Source organism: Crinia signifera, chromosome 1 (assembly GCF_055691185.1).
Source record: "Crinia signifera chromosome 1, ASM5569118v1, whole genome shotgun sequence".
NCBI lineage: Eukaryota > Metazoa > Chordata > Amphibia > Anura > Myobatrachidae > Crinia > Crinia signifera.
Window position 1 is genome coordinate 53,846,709 of NC_139217.1, and position 21,597 is coordinate 53,868,305.

The 21,597-nt window shown below is 45.7% G+C and overlaps 1 protein-coding gene across 2 annotated transcripts in view; it reads left to right on the forward strand.

Moving 5' to 3' along the window:
- Positions 1-21,597, forward strand: part of ACOX3 (acyl-CoA oxidase 3, pristanoyl) — a 97,848-nt gene that overhangs the window by 67,575 nt on the left and 8,676 nt on the right. For both annotated transcript variants that reach the window (XM_083152345.1, XM_083152264.1), the window contains exons 14-17: positions 15,147-15,262; positions 17,169-17,343; positions 17,493-17,560; positions 21,243-21,329. In XM_083152345.1, the coding sequence (XP_083008471.1) occupies positions 15,147-15,262; positions 17,169-17,343; positions 17,493-17,560; positions 21,243-21,329 (446 nt within the window). The remainder of the gene's footprint in view (positions 1-15,146; positions 15,263-17,168; positions 17,344-17,492; positions 17,561-21,242; positions 21,330-21,597) is intronic.

The following is a 21,597-nucleotide window of genomic DNA, read 5'->3' on the forward strand; positions in this document are numbered from 1 at the left end:
TCATAGGCGTGTAGGGCAGTACCACTGTAGTGTATAAGAATGCAGGCGCTTTATCACTCGCTTTGGAGGCCAGACCCTGACGGATAATCTGTTCCTGCTGTAGCATGGGGTTGGTGTAAGCTCTGTGGTTGTGAATGACCAATGGTTGTATGTAAAGACGCACCTAGGGGGATTTTCAAAAGCTAAATATGCTCATATTGGGCATTTTGGCCCCTGCACACGCAAGTACTTGTACCAGTAGTAATGTAAGGTCCCAAACTCTATAGCGGCAGAAGAATCCTGGGCCTGTCGCAGCTGCGTCTGTCTCAGATTTAGGAACTTTGACTGTATTTAATAATACAGACTTTTTTTGCTCATTCTCACAGGTAAAACAAACTGACAATAATGGGCAAAAAAAAAGATTTTCTAGTGAAAATTGAACAGAATTTTTTTTTTTTAATTTTTGTTTAGTGATTGATTGACTGAATTTAAACACCACAATTAAATTATGTTGCATTAATTCACTGTTCAAAACTTGCAGCCAGCAGTACTGTGGGCCCAATTCACACCTGCTCGCTTCACTGCCTAGAAATCAGGTAAATGGCGTCCCGCCAAATGAACACCCTCCCTCCGTCCTGAATCCCTGCTCTACGACGCGATCGGATGTGTACGCTTACAAAGCCGCTCACATGCTCTTGCACAGAGGAAAAATCATTAGATGGTCCCTCACCATTGAATGATTTTTTCCTCTCTTCGCGGATCACCGTAAGCCTGGACTCACTTTTATTCTGCCAGTTCTTCTGCAAATTGGGGGCGGGCTCTAACGTCATGCGATGTCATCCGCCATTTTTTTAAATGTGGTGACACCAGTGTATTGTGACTGTATCAGTAAAGATTGTGCTGGTGAGCAGGTGGTTCGGTATGGGGCTGGAGGAATCCACCCATGCAAGGAACAAAATGGGAGGCGTTGCCTGTGGAGATAGAACCCAGTTGGGTTCCTATAGTCAGACAGTCCAGGTTTGGGATTGTATGGTCAGAGCTCGATGTGCCTAAAAGCCAGTACAGAAATGTTTGCTGTTAGCAGCTGCCACAAATTAGAACTGGTTACCTCTCACCCACCTCGCCCCTCTCCAATCCATTCTTAACGCTGCTGCTAGGCTCATCTTCCTCTCTCGTCGCTCTACCTCCACCTCCCCATCTGTCTATCTCTTCACTGGCTCCCCATTCCTTTCCGGATTCTCTTTAAACTCCTCACCACTACCTACAAGGCTCTCTCCTCCTCCACCGCTCCTTACCTCTCTTCACTGATTTCTATCCAAACTCCCTCCCGTCCTCTTCGCTCCACCGCCGACTGCCGACCGACCTCTCACCTATTCACCTCCTCCCATTCCCGTGTCCAAGACTTCTCTCGCGCTGCCCCCCTGCACTGGAACAACCTCCCGCCACCCATCAGGCTTTCTGATTCCCTTACCTCCTTCAAGCGCTCCCTCAAAACCCACTTCTTCCGACTGGCCTATCCCTCCTCCTCCTAACCTCTTTTGCTCCTCCTATCCTGCCTACCATACCCCTCCATCCGTTCCTACTTATCCTATTGTTTTTCGTTCGTCCACATACCTCCTTTTAGTCTGTTAACTCTTATGAGTAGGGCCCTCCTTCCTCACGTACTCACCCTACCTCTTTACCTCACCAGTGCTCCTGCCCTGTTCTTCCCTTCCTCTACTTCATCTTCAGTCTCCTCGACAATTTTCACACCTACTTCAGAACTGATGCTGATATTAGTTCTACCAGATTATACCCTATTTAAGCTGTATTTTAACAACACACCCTGTACGTTACCTTGTAATTTGTTTTTTGTTTGCTATGTACAGCGCAGCGGACACTTTGGTGGCGAATTATAAATAAACGTACTACTACTACTAGGTTAAGGAGCTTCATAAATTAGCTAAACATGGGCGCCATATGTCAGGTCAACATTTCGCCGTTCCGCCTTGGGCATCTGAAGAATGTGTTCCTATCCCTCCTCCCAAGTGCTTAATCCAACCCCCCACCACCACCACCACCTATTCCCCCCTCCGAGCCTAATCCTGACCTCACTCCACTGCCAAACCCTGACTCTACCCATCAACATTAATTTCAAATGGCGACACTTCAGACATTAACATTGTGATGTCGGCAGGGCCGGCAACAGAAATCTTGGGGCCCCATACACTGATATTTCTGGGGGCCCTCACCCCCTCAAGCACTAGTAGTTGTGTGGAGCAGGGAGGAATGGTGGGTATATTGGTGGCAAGGAGTCCCATATAATTGCAGCGCAGATAGTCTCACTTCTGAATTGACAACTAATACACATTATGCCACAAATCGTGATGCCTACTACATATTATACCACACACCTTAATGCCCATTAGACAATTGATGTTACGCACCATGGCAACTGCCGCACGATGATGATGCTAACCAGGGTTGCATCACCTTTCAAGTGGCGTGAGTTAAGGTGCTTGGTGTTACACGGGTTTCCATAGTAACCGACAGGGTAGGATGACGTCATCAGCGGGCGCATCTACTCTGTACGGATGATGCGGGGGCGGTGTTCTCACTGGTGCTGGTATGATAAAGGTATGTGATTTTCACCCGTGTATTATCCTGATGACGATGTGGTAAAATACATCGAAAACATTTGAACTTCAACTGCATGATTTCCTTCTTTCTTATCCATGTGCGGCCTTTGTGGAGTGTATGTGTGTGTGTGTGTGTGTGTGTGTATGTATATATATATATATATACATACACACACACGTGTGTGACCAAATTCAGATATTTACTGCCAGTTTGAAGCCATACGTCCTTAGAGACCAATTCAAGTGCAGTATGTTAAATCAAAGCATTGACAAGAGACTGCTATCCAGACCTGAGCTAACACTAGACACGGCCCAGAGAAGCAGCAGTAGAGACCCAAAGTGCACCCCACATATAAAGATTTCTCACCTTAGATGCTGATGTTTATAATGAGCACCCACAATGGTCTGGGGACATCCGGGACACGCAGCTCTTGGCTGCCACACAAACAGCCACTTGGACGGTCCGCAGGGACACGCAGCTTCCGGCCGCTGCATAGATACACTGACAGCACCGGCTCATGTCAGTGTGTGTAAGCTGCGTGTCCCGGCGGACCGTCCACAGGTTGCGCGGCAGCCAAGAGCTGCGTGTCCCGGCGAATGTCCCCAGGCAGCCCCCATGTACTGCAGGCTCAATTGTCTCAGCGGCACCACGGCCACGCTAACAGAGGATGAGTGGCCCGGCGGCCAAGCGGGGGCTGAACTTGGGGCCCCTCTGATACTCGGGGCCCGTCACAGCTGTACCCTTTGACCCCCCCTGTCGCCGGGCCTGGATGTCGGCATTCTGAGGATGTCGATCATGTTACCGGAGCTCACACAGATTACGTTTACTTTTAATCTGCCAGTTTTTTTTTATGCAAGTGCTTATTTTTGTATCATAATCCAATTTGCTTCTCTATTGATGACATTTTTTTATTTTTTGGCAAAACATTAATTACTGTCAGACCATTTGCAATTTGACCAAACCATAAAATAACACTTTAAACACTATGCTATTTACATGTCTGTATTACAATTGCTTCCTTTTGTTTTTCTTCTGTTTTTTTTTTTGTTTTTGTTTTTTTTGTTGTTAAATTGTGCCAGGATTTTTTCAATTTATATACAAAGGAGCACTTCACACAGCTTCCTCTCTCTTGGGACAATGATGCTTCGAGTAATAAAAGACAAAAGTAGTGTCTGGAGCCTCTTTCTACTTGATGTCTGCACATATTTAATAAAACGACCGCAGACCTTTATTGTTATGATCCAAAGACAGAGCTTTCACAGCTTCATGCACAAGAGATGCAACCATAAACACTTTCTTTTAGTTCTTGGGAAAATTATACAAAATATTATTTGGACCAATCAAATTTTTTATGCAATCAGTGCAAGTCGCAGCTGTGAGTCATGGGAACAACTGTTATAAATTAACACCAGATGTTCTTTATCTACCAAGAGAATGTTTAGGTATTTTTCTTTCCTTTCCTGGAAGCTAATTTGTATATGTGCAGTCATTTATGGTCTGCTTGTAATAGTTAATTTTTCCAGCGGCGTCATACACATATACAAACAACCTGTTCTACTGGGCTTAAATGGCCTAATATTAATGTTCGCTGTTGTTAATGGATTTTTTTCTTGGTCGCAAAAACAATGTTTTCTATCATTTCTAATTGTAATATCAACAAATAGATTTCAAATGAATTAAATTAGGATTGCCGGTGTTGTATTAGCAAAACAAATCTGAAGGATGCACTGAAAGTTCTGCAACTCATAAAGGCCATAGTCGGGAATTGAGTTTTGTCTGCCTAAGGCAAAGCTAATTTTAATTTAATTAAAAAACACAATTTTTGCGCTCATTCCGATTACCAAGATCACCGATCACACCCACTGATACAAGCCCATCACAACATATGCTCAGTGCAACTCACACCAATGCACTGATTGATGATAATCCAGCATTGCCTGCTGGAAATCGGGTCCCTTTCCTGGAATACTGGTCTTTCAGGCATTGCACGGTGGGGGTGGGGGGGTGTGTGGTTGCAATGACACAGTTTTGCACCATTTAAACGCATAACTCTGAAAAATCTGGAGCAATTTACAACGAACTTAGTACACATATCAATTACAATCTGTGAACAAACACTGTGGAGTAACACACCCCTAGCACCCCTAGGGTAAGGCGGCAGCACAGAGTATTTAAGCAGACTGCCTAACTCCCAAATGGCTGAAGCAATTTACACCAAATGTGGTACACATATGACTTTCAATCTTTGAACAAACACTGTGGGGGTAAGACACTCCTAGCACCCCTAGGGGTGATGCAGCAGCACAGAGTATTTCAGCAGACAGCATTACTCTGGAGTAGCTGGAGCAATGTGCAACAAACTTAGTACACATATCAATTACAGTCTGTGAACAAACAGTGTGGGGGTGGCGCGGCAGCAGACTATGGAGCCTATTCTTGTTTCAATGCTCCACTGCGTTTACTTGCGACTGCGCATAGTCATTTATGCGCATGTACAGCTGATGTGTACGAGTGGCCATGGCCAATAGAATCGCCAGGCACTCAACAGTGCAGGCGGTGGGCTGGGGGATACACCCATGGGATGCCCAGCGTTTCATGGGCAATCCCATGAAAAACGCTGGGCATTGTCATTGTAATTCCACCATGGTTCGGAGGAGGGGTGCAACTGTTAGCAGATGTCAGCTGCCTGCCCACATCCCGCACAGAGCGCCTGCGGATCTGAGACACCACATAAGTCACTGAGGACAGGGATGCATGTGACAGGGACAGTGACATGATGTGATGAGGGGAATGGAGGCAGCACAAACCCACACACAGAGTTGTATAGTGGCAGTAGCAGAGTCCCCCAGCAGCACAGAGTATATCAGGAGATGCATACTGTGCATAAATTAACAAACAACTAATGTTATTTATACTCCAAAATAATGGCACTCAGGAGGCAAAAGATAGCTTTAACACATAAAAAACGTGTATTGGGTTCAAGCTTTCGGGGTTTGTAGATGTATGGATTCTATGTAGGCACCGGGGCCAGTTGTGGATTTTGTTAGAGTGCCAGCAGGCTTGGACTTTTTGCTATATATATATATATATATATATATATATATATATATATATATATATCTAGAAGCGAGTTTCCCAATGAATAAGAAACAGGAGGCGGTACTCTCAAAACGTGAAAAACTTGTATTAAAAAACATCACGATCTCGATTGGTCGTATGATTGATTGCATGCAGATCGTGTGCACACAAACGTGCAATGCACGCTCCCACTGGTTGGGGGATTGGTCCTCTGATCTGACGTGCTGCTCGTCAGATAACTTGGGATTGGGAGCAGATTGCATGTGCACTTAAGCACATGCAATCTGTCGTTCGTTGGGGAGGGGGGAGAAGCGCTGGCTTCCCTCCCCTTCTGCTGCGCTGTCCCCGGAGGGGCTACTTCTCCCATCAGCGGTGACTGGGTCCCCTGTCGGGGACGGCAGCTGTGTCCGTGTCCCCTGGTGGCGGCTGGGTCCGGGTCCTCTGGCGGCGGCAGCTGGGTTCCCTAGCGGTGTCAGAGACCGGCATTTTTTTTTTACATTTCAAAATGGCCGCGGCTAGCCAATAGCGGCTCGCCGGGTCATCGCCCCGCCCCCTTGAGCCGGCTATATTAGCCAGAGTGTGATAGGGGGCAGGCAGTCCGGCGGCGGAGGTGGAGCAGAGAAAAGCTAATGCTTGTGTCGACCTTTTACCTGTGTTGACCTAAGGCCTGACACTGCTGCCTGCAGGTGGGACAGCGGGAATGTCCTTCTGAATACAGGACACTTGGGAGTAGGGTGTAACGGTGTCAGTGGAGAGCTCTGACTTGGCATAAGATGGCCGACCCCTGCATGGCAACATGGTTTGTTCCAGAAACAAACTTATTTGCCCATAGTCCATGAAATCGCTGGAGAAGATGAATACAGCCTGACCTTATACATATAGTGGATACATAAGGGATCTTACTGCATCTGGTGCTTTTCTTACCATGACCACTAGATAACATTATGCTTGCCTTTCTACAGCATGGTCACCAATGTCAGTATCTTATCCCCAATAAAATAAATGACCCAGTAACTCCACATTGCTTTCATTATCAAGTAAGCCTTAAATAATCATGCGGGACAATGATTGCTATTGAGCATAACACAATGCATCAATGCTTTGACCTTTTCCCCTAGAATAAATATATTGTTTATACAGTAGTTGTCTTGTACCATCCAAGATAGGAGGCTCCTTGGTTATCTCATTGTCTAGGTTTAAAAGCATGAAGGGCAGCTGACCCTCTTTGTCTAAATAATAATATTGGACTGATATTGGACTGATAATTCTGCTGCTTTGTATAGGAAAGGGCAGAGTAGACTTTATCTGTTGAGGAGACTGAGGTCCTTTGGAGTGCAGGGAGCGCTCCTGAAGACCTTCTTTGACTGTGTAGTGGCATCAGCCATATTCTACGGAGTGGTCTGCTGGGGCAGCAGTGTTTCAACAGCCGACAATAAGAGACTTAACAGGCTGGTAAGGAAGGCCAGTTCTGTCCTAGGAATGCCTTTGGATTCTGTAGAGATTGTGGGTGAGAGGAGAATGATCAGCAAGATAACATCATTATTGGATAATGCTTCACACCCTCTCAAAAATATTTTGACGGATCTGTGTAGCACTTTCAGTGATAGGTTGCTTCACCCTCGATGCTCAACGGAGAGGTACCGCAGGTCTTTTCTACCTGCTGCAATCAGAATGTACAATTGTCATGGTTCTACATGTTCTTAGATTTTAGATTTATATTGTTTGGACTTCTTATCTTATTTGCTATTTTCACCCTTATCTGTACTTGAACCTTGCTGTAACAATTGTAAATTTCTCCATTGTGAGACGAATAAAGGAATTCTATTCTATTCTATTCTAAGAGAGCCAACAGTATCGATCCGCCTCATATATAACTGATATGAGTTCTGATTGGCCAGAAATGTTCTTTTAATCATGGCAATGAGTAACTGAGACTGAACGTTGTTAAATCGGTTCTAACCTTTACAATTGTGGTGGCCTTTGGAGTTTATAGCTATGAGTTTCAATGGAAGGAAGTCTGGGTGATGTTTTGCTACAGTAGAAACGTTACTGGGAGGTCAGGACAAAGGTGGAGTTGTAGACTTGCAAACAGGGCCGCCAATAGGGGGTTACTGTGGGTACAGCTGTCCCAGGCCCCGGCCTCTGGAAGGGTCCAGACAGCTTATTTTGCAACCAAAAGAAATTAGGGATAGCGCTGATCCAAGTGATATTTCAATTTAAAAATTAATACAATTTATTTATTATACATTAATCACCGGCCGGTAATATACAAATTATAAAACAACCATAAAATTTGTTGAAAAATAAAATAAGGTTAGGGGTGGGGTTAATATAGGACTGTCCTTTTAAGGGTAACGGATGTGTTGATTAACCTAACAAAGGTTAGTAGGCAGAATGTTCTGTAATGGCCTGTATAGGCAGGTTAGTCCAATTAGCAACAGGTGGCTCTCTCACAGCCCCTAGATGTTAGTAGATATTAGCATGCATAATCCAATATATTGTTAGTCAACTTTACAGTCATTATTATTGCTTTAAAGGTTTGGTAACTTGCCAGGCTCCAGGTAGAGCTTTTTGTTGTGGATATTACACGGGTCTCAAACTGCAGATTCCTTGCGTGTGCAATGCAGCCAGGAAGACTCGTCTACGCTCCCGGGATAATGGCAGTCAAACAAAGGCTTGTTTGTGGCTGTAGGGAAGTACCGGCACTTGTTGGTCTCCTTTACGCAATTCCCCGCCTTTGAATTCAGCGGCTTCCTCAGAAGGATGTCCTTCTGAGGAAGCCGCTGAATTCAAAGGCGGGGAAACGCGTAAATGAGACCCACAAGTGCCGGTACTTCCCTACAGCCACAAACAAGCCTTTGTTTGACTGCCATTATCCCGGGAGCGTAGACGAGTCTTCCTGGCTGCATTGCACACGCAAGGAATCTGCAGTTTGAGACCCGTGTAATATCCACAACAAAAAGCTCTACCTGGAGCCTGGCAAGTTACCAAACCTGAACAAAGCAGGTTCTGGAGCACAGGGCGCCGGTGGCCAATTAAATTGCTGCACTGGCTTTTGAGACAATCAGAGCTCGCATACTGGCAGCCACTGAGAGCAACTGCTGGTATGCGAGCTCTGATTGGCTCACCATCCGGTGCTGTATTTTAAATGGCCGCCGGCATCCTGAGTTGAAGAAGCCTGCGCTCTGGGATCTCCGGGCTGCAGCTCAGTTGAAGAGGAGATGGGGGAGCAGGATCCGTGTTATTGTAATACTGCTTTCACATTGCAGAAATGGGTAATGACACGGTATTCTTAAATGGGACTTTAAAACGGGTCTGAGCCTTGAGACCTTTCACATTGCAGGTGAAAACCGTTTTAAAAATCATTTAATACCATTCAAACATTCAACCCGTTTAACCCCCAAGGGACACATTTCAAGCCATTGAAATAGAGCTGTTCAAACTGCCAAAAAAACGGCTTTGAACCGTGTAGGACTCTGCTTTTTAACCGTGTTGAAATACCGGTTAACTTTAACCGGTAAATTAACTCTGGCACTTTCACATTGCAGCCTTAAACGTTTTAAAATGGAAAAAAAGGGCAATATACCGTTTTAAAAGTGCGATGTGAAAGGGGTATAAGTCAAGTGTGGAGGGGGGGGCACGGGAACCGGACTGAAAATGAGTACTGGGACCCAAAATTCTGATGCAGCCCTGCTTGCAAAAACATTTTGCATTGTGTTTATTGGGAAAGCTAAAATGAGGAGGAACACTGCTTTTGATAACCTTCTGGAAGGCGTTGTTCCTTCATGTTATACAGCCTGCCGATATTTTCTCCTTTCATTACCCTCCAGCTAGGACTGATCAGGAAAGTGTTGGAAGCATGCTTCTGTCATTCCTGTCCACTCTGCTGTGTAGTTTGGCAGCAGTGCTGTTATAGTCCTGTTTATGCATTGTTTAGTCCTTATTCTTCCTGCCCAAATACTTGCTGCAAATACTTTTGTTCTGACTGTATGTAAGGAGTTGGGTAATTGTTCTTACTTTCTATGATATTAATGTTTCTATGGAGTGTTTGGATGTTGTTTATTTTATTTTTTTACTTTTTAAAAGCAGCAAATTTGCACTTCTTACATGAGGCTTCTGCAATGTTCCAGAATGTTCTCCTGTAACTCAGTGCTTACTTGGCAACTTTAGGGGTGTTTCAACACCGCTCGTTAAGCAGGGGTCATTCGCTGCTTACCAAGCGGCTTAACCCCACCCCGCCGAATGACATTGATGCAGATTTGAGTGCAGAAGGACCTGGCGCACTGAGAAGGGCTGTTTGGCATGACTGCGGCAATAGTGTACGAGGACACATCTGTATGTCGTTTTACAAAGTCCACATTCTCCAAATCTGATTTCTGCGTAAGAAATAGTGTAGATTTTTTTTTTTGCCGAATATTGATTTACATTCGCTACAGATTGCAATATCATTTTTTATTGCAGTATCAACTTTGTGGTTTTTGCTGTTGTTGGATATGATCTAGAATACTACACCTAATACTCAGTACAGCTGCGAGAGCAATAACGCCTGCAGGCTTCAGCAACATAAAATATGTATTACGCTCATTTAATAGGTTTTCATTATGTTTAATGCTGCTTTGTGCATTCTAGTCGGTGGAAACAGGACCTACAAGGTATATTTTTACAAGCCAGTGCATGAAAGCCGGGTAAGGAACTTTGGGCCGTCCGGAATTAGGGTTGACAGTCAATCCCATAACTTCAGCATGCAATATTTCAACAGGGTCAAAAGTTCGTCAGGGTCAATAGGTCGATGTGTACAGGGTAGACACTTGGAATAGTCGACACTGTTTAAAAAAAGGTCAACTTGTAAATGGTGCACTCAGAAAAATCTTTAAACAAGTTTTTTGGTGCCATTTTCTATGTTGATACGCATGTGACCCCAATTACAGTGCCGCATCTCCTTTCGTGGCGAGTGGCCTTGCTCCGCTACTGCAGCGCTTGCCACATGGTTCTATTCACAACCATAGTTCACATGGAGGGCAGCGGGCAGGTTTATTGCCTAATCATCCCTATGACGTTTCCCATTTGTTACTCTACGCCTCTTGTCTTTTTGGCAAAGATATTTATTGTAATTTAGGCAAAAAAAAATGTAAAGGCCGATAATATATTTATGTATAACAGTTTTTATAAGTAATGGTTTGTTGGATTGCTCCTTTTCGATGCGGTAAGAGCTGCATTCCATGAAGCAAACATTTGGCAAACGCAGAGCATGTGTCACACTCCTGTATACATGGGAAGGGTGGGGTGTCATATTTAGACTGTTACAGTGAGATCAATGGTCTCTGTCATGCATTTCTCAGTCTGTTATCCAAACCAGCGCTGTAGGCAGTGTACAAACAATATATAAAGTAGCGCTGTAGGCAGTGTCCTTCCTCCTCGTGGGCAGAAGGATCTGCTCATCTGTTTCTACAGGAGACTGTTTGTTGTCAGACCTCACTTGTCTGCATTGCACTAAAGATCTCCCCAGACTGGGGTCTCCCACTGCTCAAGTATGTGGTGGTACTAGTAAATTCTATAGAACTTGCTGTCCTTTAGAGTCCACAATTGCCAATTAAAGTGCACCATCGCCTACACATATCGGTTAAACCAGCCTGTCAAGTGCATCGACAGCAGTGCGGCATGAGCCCAATTATAGAGCTGGTGGTACTGCAACAGGTGCCGAGACAAGGGTACTGCAACAGGTGCCGAGACAAGGGTACCGCAACAGGTGCCGAGACAAGGGTACCGCAACAGGTGCCGAGACAAGGGTACCGCAACAGATGCAGAGACAAGGGTACCGCAACAGGTGCAGACACAAAGGTCACCATCCTCTGATGTAGAGGTTAGGAACCAGCCCACACAGGCCTAAATATACTTGTTGTTATGAAGAAGGAGAGGGGTAGTGCTGGCGCTCTGGGGTTGGTGTAGTCAATGGATGAATGTCTGTCAGTTTCAATTGGAACCAGGATCTATGGTCTCTGGAGTCAGGAACAATAACTAAGGGCTGGGTGTCAGGGAATAGATGTATGAGGTGTGAGGTGTCAGGGAATAGATGTATCCATTATAAAGATGCACCGTTGTTTGCAGAGAGTAGCCCACAGATAATGCACCAGCTATAATTGTAGAGTCAGACACTATTAATATCCATATAATTATTATTCTCAGTTTCTTATATAGCGAAGCAAATTCTGTTGCGCTTTGCAATTGGAAACCGTGATAAAACAGACTGGGTAACAACAGACAGACATGGAGGTGGGAGGGCCCTGCTGCAAGCTTACACTCTATAGGGAGATAGACATAGATACACAAGGACAGGTGATATCAATTGCATGATGGTCCGGCCAGATTGCAAAGGCTCCTGGTGGGCTGTATGAGAATTCTCTTTGTAGTTATTTACCCCACTTAGATTATTATACATTGAAGGATTTCCAATCTATTCTCCCAGAGAATCCTCTTCAGACACACGTCCAAGGCATAACGGAGGTCATTCTGGTTCTGTAGCTTTGCGAGCCAACTAAACGCCACTCGCACGCCTATGTTACCCGCAGTCATGCAAATGGTTGTTTTGCATAAACGTGTGGGGCCAAAATCATTCGATGGTCGCCGACCATCGAATCATTACTTAAGCGCTCGCAAATCTCAGTCACTCTCTGGTGACTGAGATTTGCAGTGCCCAGCTTCATGAACAGGGTGATCAGCTGCCCACCCCAGGCACCCACATCATGCCGACACTTGCCTGGGAATGCCCAGCGTTTCATGGGCGACCCGTGCCCGCCGCGCCCCCCCCCACCTGCCCACACTGCTCCATACGAATGGGCGAGTATGCAAGTCACTGCGTCCGTTTCCCAACAGAGCCTGCACATAAATGGTTATGCGCATGCACAGAAACAAACGATTGCTCCCCCGGTGGAACGCACGGGGGGAGCGAATAAACCAGAATAACCTCCAATGTCAGAAACCAGGTATCCAAAGTCAGCCAGTGGAAAACCAAAGTGTCTGTAGGAAACGTAATGAGAGCATGCATACCCCATAAGTGTGATTGAGCACTGCGCTAGCACGCGTTTCGATAGAGGTTTGATGAGCCTTCAAAACGGTTACGTAATAATGATTATAATGAGCATAACATCTTGCATGATGTATTTAAATAGTGTTACGTTGTTGTTACCCAATAGGATTTGTGCAGGAAATACTTTGCTCTGGATACTTAGTAACACAGACCTGTTTGTGTCATAACATAATTTAAACAAGGACCCAGCTACCTCTCCTAGGGAAACTGTGAAAGTGTACAATACACAAAGCAGGGATGACACTAGTGTACAGTAACCTCTATATGCGTGTAATAGATTGTATTCAGTCATGTCACGTCACTTCCCCCCCCCCCCCGGGTTACACAATGTCCTGCGCTTGTCCTTGTTATTTTGTTATGATGGAAAATGTGACAAGTTTAAAATTCATTCGGTTCTAGTGAATCTATAACGGCCAAAGCTTGGTTCCTGGAGTCCTGCACTGACATCAGCGGAACAGTTCCACATGTAGCTTTCTGATTGGCAGCAGAAAGCTTGGCCTGCACAAGCTCTGTGTTTTTATATACTTATTCTGTTCTTTTTATTACGATTGCGTTCTAACAGTCTTATAAAGCGGTCCAGCATCTAGGATCGAGGTTCAGGGACTTGGTAGCCGTTTCTGTTGAAGCTGGATAAAGTCACTAATGCCTGTATCCGACCATGTGTTTTGTACATTTGGAGAAACGATTGCATGTTACTACATACTCCAACATTAACTCACGAAATGCGTTTTACAGCCAAGTTGGCCGAAAGGCTGGAGACCCAAGTACCGTAGATGGCGTTATTGGATTTTTTTCTCCTATTTATGCTCAAGTGATGGGGTGACATTTAACAAACCTCAGTGATGAAGTTCCAGCCAATCGGCTTCTGTCATGTTACAGGCTATTTTTGAAAAAATGAGAGCTAGCGGCCGATTGGTTTGGTAGTTTATCTCTCCCCAAGCCATGATAAATCTACTCATGGACCTTTACCTGTTTATTACTGGTGGCTTTTTATGCACCACTTTGCTTTGCCAGAAATGTGTTCTCCCTCTGTTTCCAGTGTGTGTGACTTACAGTACCTGAATATAAGGGAATGGTTACAGATGGTTCTATCAGGTTTGCTGGAAGTTCTGAGTTTAGTCCAATGGGCCAATTTAGTAATCATTCTCTGTGACGTTTGTTCTAAGGATCGCAGGACACCGTTCTACAAATCTATGAAGAAAAATAAAACCCGATGAATTTGATTATGCTTAGTGATAGAAAATGAAAGTTGTAGACCGATGGGAATTTTTTATGAAGGAGCCAGAACCGGAAAAATGTTAATGATCACCCCTTGTAGTCTGCATCCAGGGCAAGCGTGTTGTACAGAAACATACAGTATGCTTTCATATGTGTAGCTGCCATTGTGGTGGGCAGTATGGGATCCCAGCTCTTCTCACTTTTACCTGGCCACATACAGTCGCAAATATATGCTGCCTGTGCATAACACACGGTCTGGCCAGGAAACTCTGTATCAGAACATTTATTTGCAGATAAAATCACAATAACATACAGCAGTGGTTCCCGAACAATTTTATTCACGGCGCCCCTAGGCCATAAGTTTTTCTTATTGAGAAATTTAGAAAAAAAAATATTAAATTGAGTAAATTGTGTTTTGTATGTCTTATTTAGGTTCAGTCATGTCATGAGGGTCCAGATTAGGGGTGGCAGGCATTTCACATTAAGTGGTCACGATGATGAGATCGCAATCGTCACGCCCCCAAACCAGATTTATTATTTTAGCCCCGCCTTCAGTCCCACCCCTTTCTCGGGACGCCCACCGCCCTCTTTTTCTTGTAGCTGGCTGTCCTCTCCCGGAGAGGACATCCCAAAAGTAGGCAAACCTGATTTAAAGCAATCTGCAGCTCTGCATCCATGTGGACGGCAGGTGGTGCTGTACTGTATGTTTGCACTTCTAGCTACTGCGCGTGATCTGTATTCGGCGATCCTGTATCCCAGCGTATATTATCACTGCGTGTCTTCCGCCACACACTGTATACTGCATTTAACATACAGTAACGTAGTTCTTGCACTATATTACTGTACTGTATTTCATTGGAGAACTCACGCATGCTCAGCGGTGATTTTCAAAAGCGACATCTGGTGGATGAACATAAGCATTACACTCACCGGCAACCCCATACCCCACACTAGCCACACTGCGCAATGCTGCAATGCAATGCAGTGCACCTCATTTAGCGCTCCAACCGCCATATGTAGGATAGATCTGTAGCAACACCTCAAAGAAGTGGAAGCCACCTGCATAATGGGGGTATACTGTTTATCATTGCCACTGAGTAATTGTAATGTTCTTAATAGCTGTATATGTATTCAGTGTATTGACGACTTTGCTGTGTTTGTGTTCCAGTTCCGTTGGCAGCCTACAAGTGGCTGGTCTGCTACCTTCTCAGAGACAGCTATCACAAGCTGGAGCACGAGAGGCAGAAAGTCAGTAATGATTTCTACGCAAGGAACAATAGCCAGGTACAGTGTGTATTGCAGATAATCTACTATCAGTGGCCCTAATACTCAGGGACCATCCCTCATACCATCACCAACAGTCTATTACAAATAGGTCAACATGGCTAAGGTCCACATGGTTGGAAGTAGGGATGCCAATCCCGGGATTGGCATCCCTACCTGTGCTGTGCTGCATATTTGTGGATACCCACCCCCACACCGGCCGACCCGCACATTTACTTACATTAGCGGCCGGCCGGGAGTGGGTTCGGAGGTGCACGGTGCCTCCAGGCTCTTGCACCTCCTTCATAGCAGGCAGGGCAGGCCAGAATGAAGAGGCAGGGCAGGCCGGAAAGGAGGCGGGCGGGCGCGCGTGCGGAGGAGACGAGAGGGGGCGGGCCCAGGAGAAGGCTGCGCAGCGTGACCTCTACTGTCACGCTACGCTGGCCGCACGCAGAGGTCAGGATTCGGGAGCCGGGCAGCGTCTGAGCGAGTGCTCAGACGCTGCCCGGCATTAGACTGCGCATGCGCAGTCTAATCCCGAAATCCCGGGATTGGATATTCCAATCCCGGGATTGAAATCCCACACTTTTTGAGGCCAAATCCCGGGATCCCGCCGATCCCGATCCCGGGATTGGCCACCCTAGTTGGAAGGTCGGCACATTAATAGGTTGAGTTTCCTTCTTTTTTTTTTTGAGCCCACATGTGCCGACACCTACCTAGGGCGTGGAGGGAGAATATAGTGTGTGAGCGGATCAAGGCACCGTGGCAAAAGCATGGCGAGTAGATGCGGGACACTTTGACTGTCTCCATGTCAACCATGTCGACATTTGTGACAAGAAAATGTGAAACTCATGTTAAACTTTTGACTGTCGACCTAGCCATTGTCGAAGTAATGCTTGTGTTGACCTGGCAACCCTGTCGACCTTAGCCATGTTGACATATTTCATATGTCGACCTTCTGTGGTCGACTTAATGCATGCCGGTTTAACATGGCTTGACCCATGCCCTATCTCACCATCTGTCTTGTACCTCTATTAGAATTGTCTACATGCCCACACACGACTTAGGGGGTCCATGTACCAGCCGATCAGCTCCTAACTGTATTTTTTCTTTAAACACAGGCTGTAACATGGTGGTTAGTAGGGGATTGGCTGGTACTACGAGACTTAGTAAATAGACCCTTAAGGTGCCCATACACTAGTAAGATTTATCTTCAGATCTGGCTGGTTGGAATAAAAACATGGCTATGGATGAGTGACAGTTTGTCAGTTTTCCAGCATTTCCAAGCAAATGGTCAACTGTCATTTGCTCTCATCCATAACCATGTTTTTGTTCCAACCAGACAGATCTGAAGATAAATCTGTGTGTGTATGGACACCCTTAGTTAGGTAATCATGTATGTGCGATATAGCATTTGCATCCTTAACCCTTTGAGTGCCAACGTCGCTGTGACAGATGCGCAGAATATCTGCTGACCATTAAATGATTTGTCTCCCCTTTGGTAATAAAAATTCCACCTGAACCGAGTTTTATTTCGACCGCTGATCGCCGAATACGGGGCGGGTGCTGAGGTCCATGTGCACCGAGCAGGCAACGCCCCCCTGCATCCCAGGGGAACGGCAGCCTTTTTATGGGGATGCCCGTAAAATGCTGGGCGTTCCCCTGCTCCAGACCCCCCCGCCCGCCCCCTCTGGAGCGAATGGACCGGCCAGTGTGGAACTCGCCAAAGCCGTCCGATTCCGGAGGTTTTGCACATTCACATAAATGCGCATGTGCCAACCACCAACATAGAAATCGTCCCCAACGACTGTAATTTAATCAAAACCACATGATAATAAAACACAAATTGCCAGAAGAGTGATTACCTACATGATGTGAAATAAAGAAGACCATAAACGTGATACGTGTCTTCCCTCTCCTGTTCTAGGTGTATTACTGCCGCTCCCTGGCCATCGTGTTTATTGAACATACAGTACTGCAGAGATACTATGATCACACCCATGACCCCAGCACACCCCCCTCTCTGCAGCCTGTCCTGAAGAAGTTGTGCTCCCTGTATGGTCTGTGGTCACTGAGCAAGCATGTTGCTGTACTCTACCAAGGTGAGAGGGACCAACGTCCTTATAATGCATTATGTTCTTATTAAACAGCAGCTGAGAAGTAGGCAACCAATCAAGTGGCTGTAACGTGTAATGGGATGATGATGTCTGATTTCTTATGGTACTGCTGTTACATTGTAGCTGTGTTACAGGTGGATACTGCACAGGGGAATTGCCAGGGAAGATGATACAAGATGCCATCCTGCAGCTGTGTGCAGAGGTAATGGGACGCATCTGCTTAATGTTAAACAATGAAAGATTTACAGATGCAGAATATACTAATATTCTACAAAATTCTACGTGGACCTCATGATAGGGTTAGTGTTTAAGAAATACTGTGCTGGTTCAGCAGCGTATTAATAAGCCCCTCCGCACCTTGTGCTGGCGAGCAGGTCCCTACTTCTCTGCCGCCCAGTGATATTTAAGAAGATGGAGCATACGCACAAGAGTGCAAAGGCTCCAGCACATTGGCCTTAGTCCTGGATTTCACTGTGCTACACCTTATACACTATGTCAGAGAGGCATAGCAGAAGAGGAACAGCAGACTAAGTCATATGTCATATTTAGAACATTAGTTTGTGGCTCAGATGTGATTATGTTGAGTTGGCATTCAGCCATCCAGGTGGGCATGGCTGGGAAGGCAGTTGGACACTAGGCAGATAAGGGAAGCAGTGAGGTCAGAGGAAGAAGGTATAGTAGAGTGTCATCAGGATAGTGGTAATACTGAAGGCAGTAGGAGAGAAACTTGACCAAGAGAGATATATACATAGCCAAAGAACAGAACCTTGATGGTTCCCAAGAGATAGAGGAAGAGGATGCACCTGTGGAAGAGCCTGGAAGGAGCAATCAGTGAGGAGATAAGAATGCAAAGTGGGTGAAAAGTCAAGGAGGACATGGTGGATGACTGTCTCAAAAGCAGGACCAGTAATTTAATATATGGAGAGTGGGCCCTTCAAGTCAGTCACTGTTTGTCATTTTGGGGATGATGGGATCCTGATTTGTGTAGAGAGAGTGAGGTAAAAGGAAAAGTGTGGTCAACATTTGTAGACTTGCTGTTTAAGAAGTTTGGATAGGAAGATGAGTGCAATAAGTAATGATAAAGGAAGGGAAGTAGGGATATGGCGCAATGGCTGGAGAAAGGAAGGGGAGTAGGGATATGGTGCAATGGCTGGAGAAAGGAAGGGGAGTAGGGATATAGTGCAATGGCTGGAGAAAGGAAGGGGAGTAGGGTAATGGTGCAATGGCTGGAGAAAAAAAGGGCAGTAGGGATATGGTGCAATAGCTGGGGAAAGGAAGAGGAGTAGGAATATGGTGCAATGGCTGGAGAAAGGAAGATGAGTAGGAATATGGTGCAATGGCTAGAGAAAGGAAGGGGAGTAGGGATATGGTGCAATGGCTGGAGAAAGGAAGGGGAGTATAGATATGGTACAATGGCTAGAGAAAGGAAGGGGAGTATGGATATGGTGCAATGGCTAGAGAAAGAAATGAGAGTAGGGATATGGTGCAATGGCTAGAGAAAGGAAGGGGAGTAGGGATATGGTGCAATGGCTAGAGAAAGGAAGGGGAGTAGTGATATGGTGCAATGGCTGGAGAAAGGAAGGGGAGTAGGGATATGTCGCAATGGCTGGTGAAAGGAAGGGCAGTAGGGATATGGTGCAATGGCTGGAGAAAGGAAGGGGAGTATAGATATGGTGCAATGGCTGGAGAAAGGAAGGGGAGTATGGATATGGTGAAATGGCTAGAGAAAGAAAGGGCAGTAGGGATATGGTGCAATGGCTAGAGAAAGGAAGTGGAGTAGGGATATGGTGCAATGGCTAGAGAAAGGAAGGGGAGTAAGGATATGGTGCAATGGCTGGAGAAAGGAAGGGGAGTAGGGATATGTTGCAATGGCGGGTGAAAGGAAGGGCAGTAGGGATATGGTGCAATGGCTGGAGAAGGTTGTGGGCCAACAAGGGAGTACTTAAAACTTGTTGGAATTGGGAAGGACTTGAGCCATGGTTACCTACCTGACCCTCTCCATGAAGGAGAAAATGCTCTGTTCCTGGACCTCCCTCTTACTGTATGATTGCCATCACCTATGTTGAACAGGTTTACTAATAAGAAAGGTGTTTCACCACAGGTGATGGCAGTCATACATTACCAGGAAAGTCCAGGAACAGAGCATTAAATCCCTCATGGAGAGGGGCAGGTAGGCAACATGACTTGAGCTGGGCTGGAACCAGAAGGACCAGGCTGGAATCAGGTAGGATTTGAGTTGGGATGGAACCAGCAGAATCGGGCTGGAACTGGAAGGACAGAACTGAACTGTAACTGGATAGGACTTGGGCTGGCCTGGAACTGGAAAATCAGTGTAACGACTTGATCCACAGGGTAACGAAATTTCTGTTTTGGAAGCACATGTCAAGTAACCCCACAAGGATCTCGGGGGCAGATTTATTAAGCTTGGTAAAGTGATAAAGTGTCTGGTTTTTATCACCGGCCAATCAGATCCTACCTGTCATTTTTAAAACCAAGCCTGTAACTTCACTGTTAGGAGCTGATTGGCCGGTGATAAAAACCAGACTTTATCACTTCACGGAGCTTAATAAATCTGCCCCTCAATCACTGGAGCCATGGAATAAAGCTTGAAAGTGACATTGCTCAATGCAATTTTAGATTGCCAGTGCAGGGCTGATATTTCCCTTGCAGTTTGCTTATTGAAAAACTGGGTCAGGTGGTTTCTGCAATGCCTAAGATTGGATGCCAAAGGTTCAGCAGCGGATTGGTGAACAGAATCAGGTGACTACTGCTGAGACTGCCATTAGTAGAATAGTAGTCAGCTGTGTGATGTCGCTGCCCGGTAGTGTCTAGATCCCCTTCAGTTTTGACAATTTTCCCATCATGCCCTCGGTCCACATATAACTGGAGGGGGAATATAAATCTGTGGCGAGCATAGCAAGCCCGCGATGGTACAATGCAGCTAAAATAAAACAAAATAACCGACAGCTTCTGTCAATTACAGATAAAATAAAAAAACGTTGTGAGGGCATCTAACAACTTCCGCCCTCACATAACATCACATCCTGTAATCAAAACTGAAGGGGATCTAGTCTCTACCATCGGTGCCCAGCATCTGGAATGGTGGGAAATCTGTGGGGAACACGCTGGGGAGCAGTGATGGCAGTGACCGCATTTCGCAGGACTGCACACAGGAGAAGCCTGCGTGACATCTGCGAACAAGTGCACACATAAACACCAGCTACTGTAGTCTGTGATCACTGCTGCAATCAGGAATCTGCACAGTGTGATACCCTGAGATTATATAGTTATAGTGTATAGAGATTAAAGCAAGGATGGATCGTTGATAGATCGCAGGGACCGGTTCGGCCACCCCTTCACTGACACATTTTAACAGATCACAGGTAAAGCTAATTACTTCACTTGTGATTCTGCGTGGAGACCTGGAGAACATGCACTGTTGGGGGTCCTTGAGGACCGAGGTTAAAAACCACTGCTCTAGACCTTTCAACTGCTTCCCACGACATTTGCCTTTTAACTGCACCCGTTTTCTACTCATTTTTTTTTCTTTTTTATACTGTGATTTATATTAACCTCCAAATTGGCTTTTTTTTTTTTTTTTGCTGGTTACACATAAAACACAGCAGTTTTCGCCAGGAAACCTTTGCACATACAGTAATCAGATTATACTGTTTTATAATGATATAACAGACGTTTCCCATATTGAGGCTAACGAGAGACGAGAAGCGTTCTCAGAACAATACACTCCCCTGATAGAGTCCTGCAAGTGCGACCGCTCACATTTCACTGTGTAATTTCCAGCAACCACTTTCTCCCGCTGTGTTTTGTCTTTGTTACTATGGAAAGTGAGAGCCGGTGCCAACATTTCTGTCCTCTAAATGCAGCTTAAAGATGATGCCGTGTCTCTGGTGGACGCCATTGCACCTCCAGACTTCATTTTGAATTCGCCGATTGCCAGAGCCGATGGAGAGGTAACAACCCGCAGCATACTGTCCCCCAGTCTATGACGCTACCTTGGGGGTTATTCTGGTTGATTTGCAAGGATGCCACCCATTCGCAAGGGCGACTCGCTCGCAGGGGCTTGGGAATGGGTGGTAACATACATTTGCAGGGCAGGGGGAACCTCCCACATCTTTCGATGGTCCCTGACCATCGAAAGATGTGGAAGGTGCATGCACATAAAAGGGACTTTCAAGTTACTTACATATGCGTGCATGCTGGGAAGTAAATGGGCGGGCA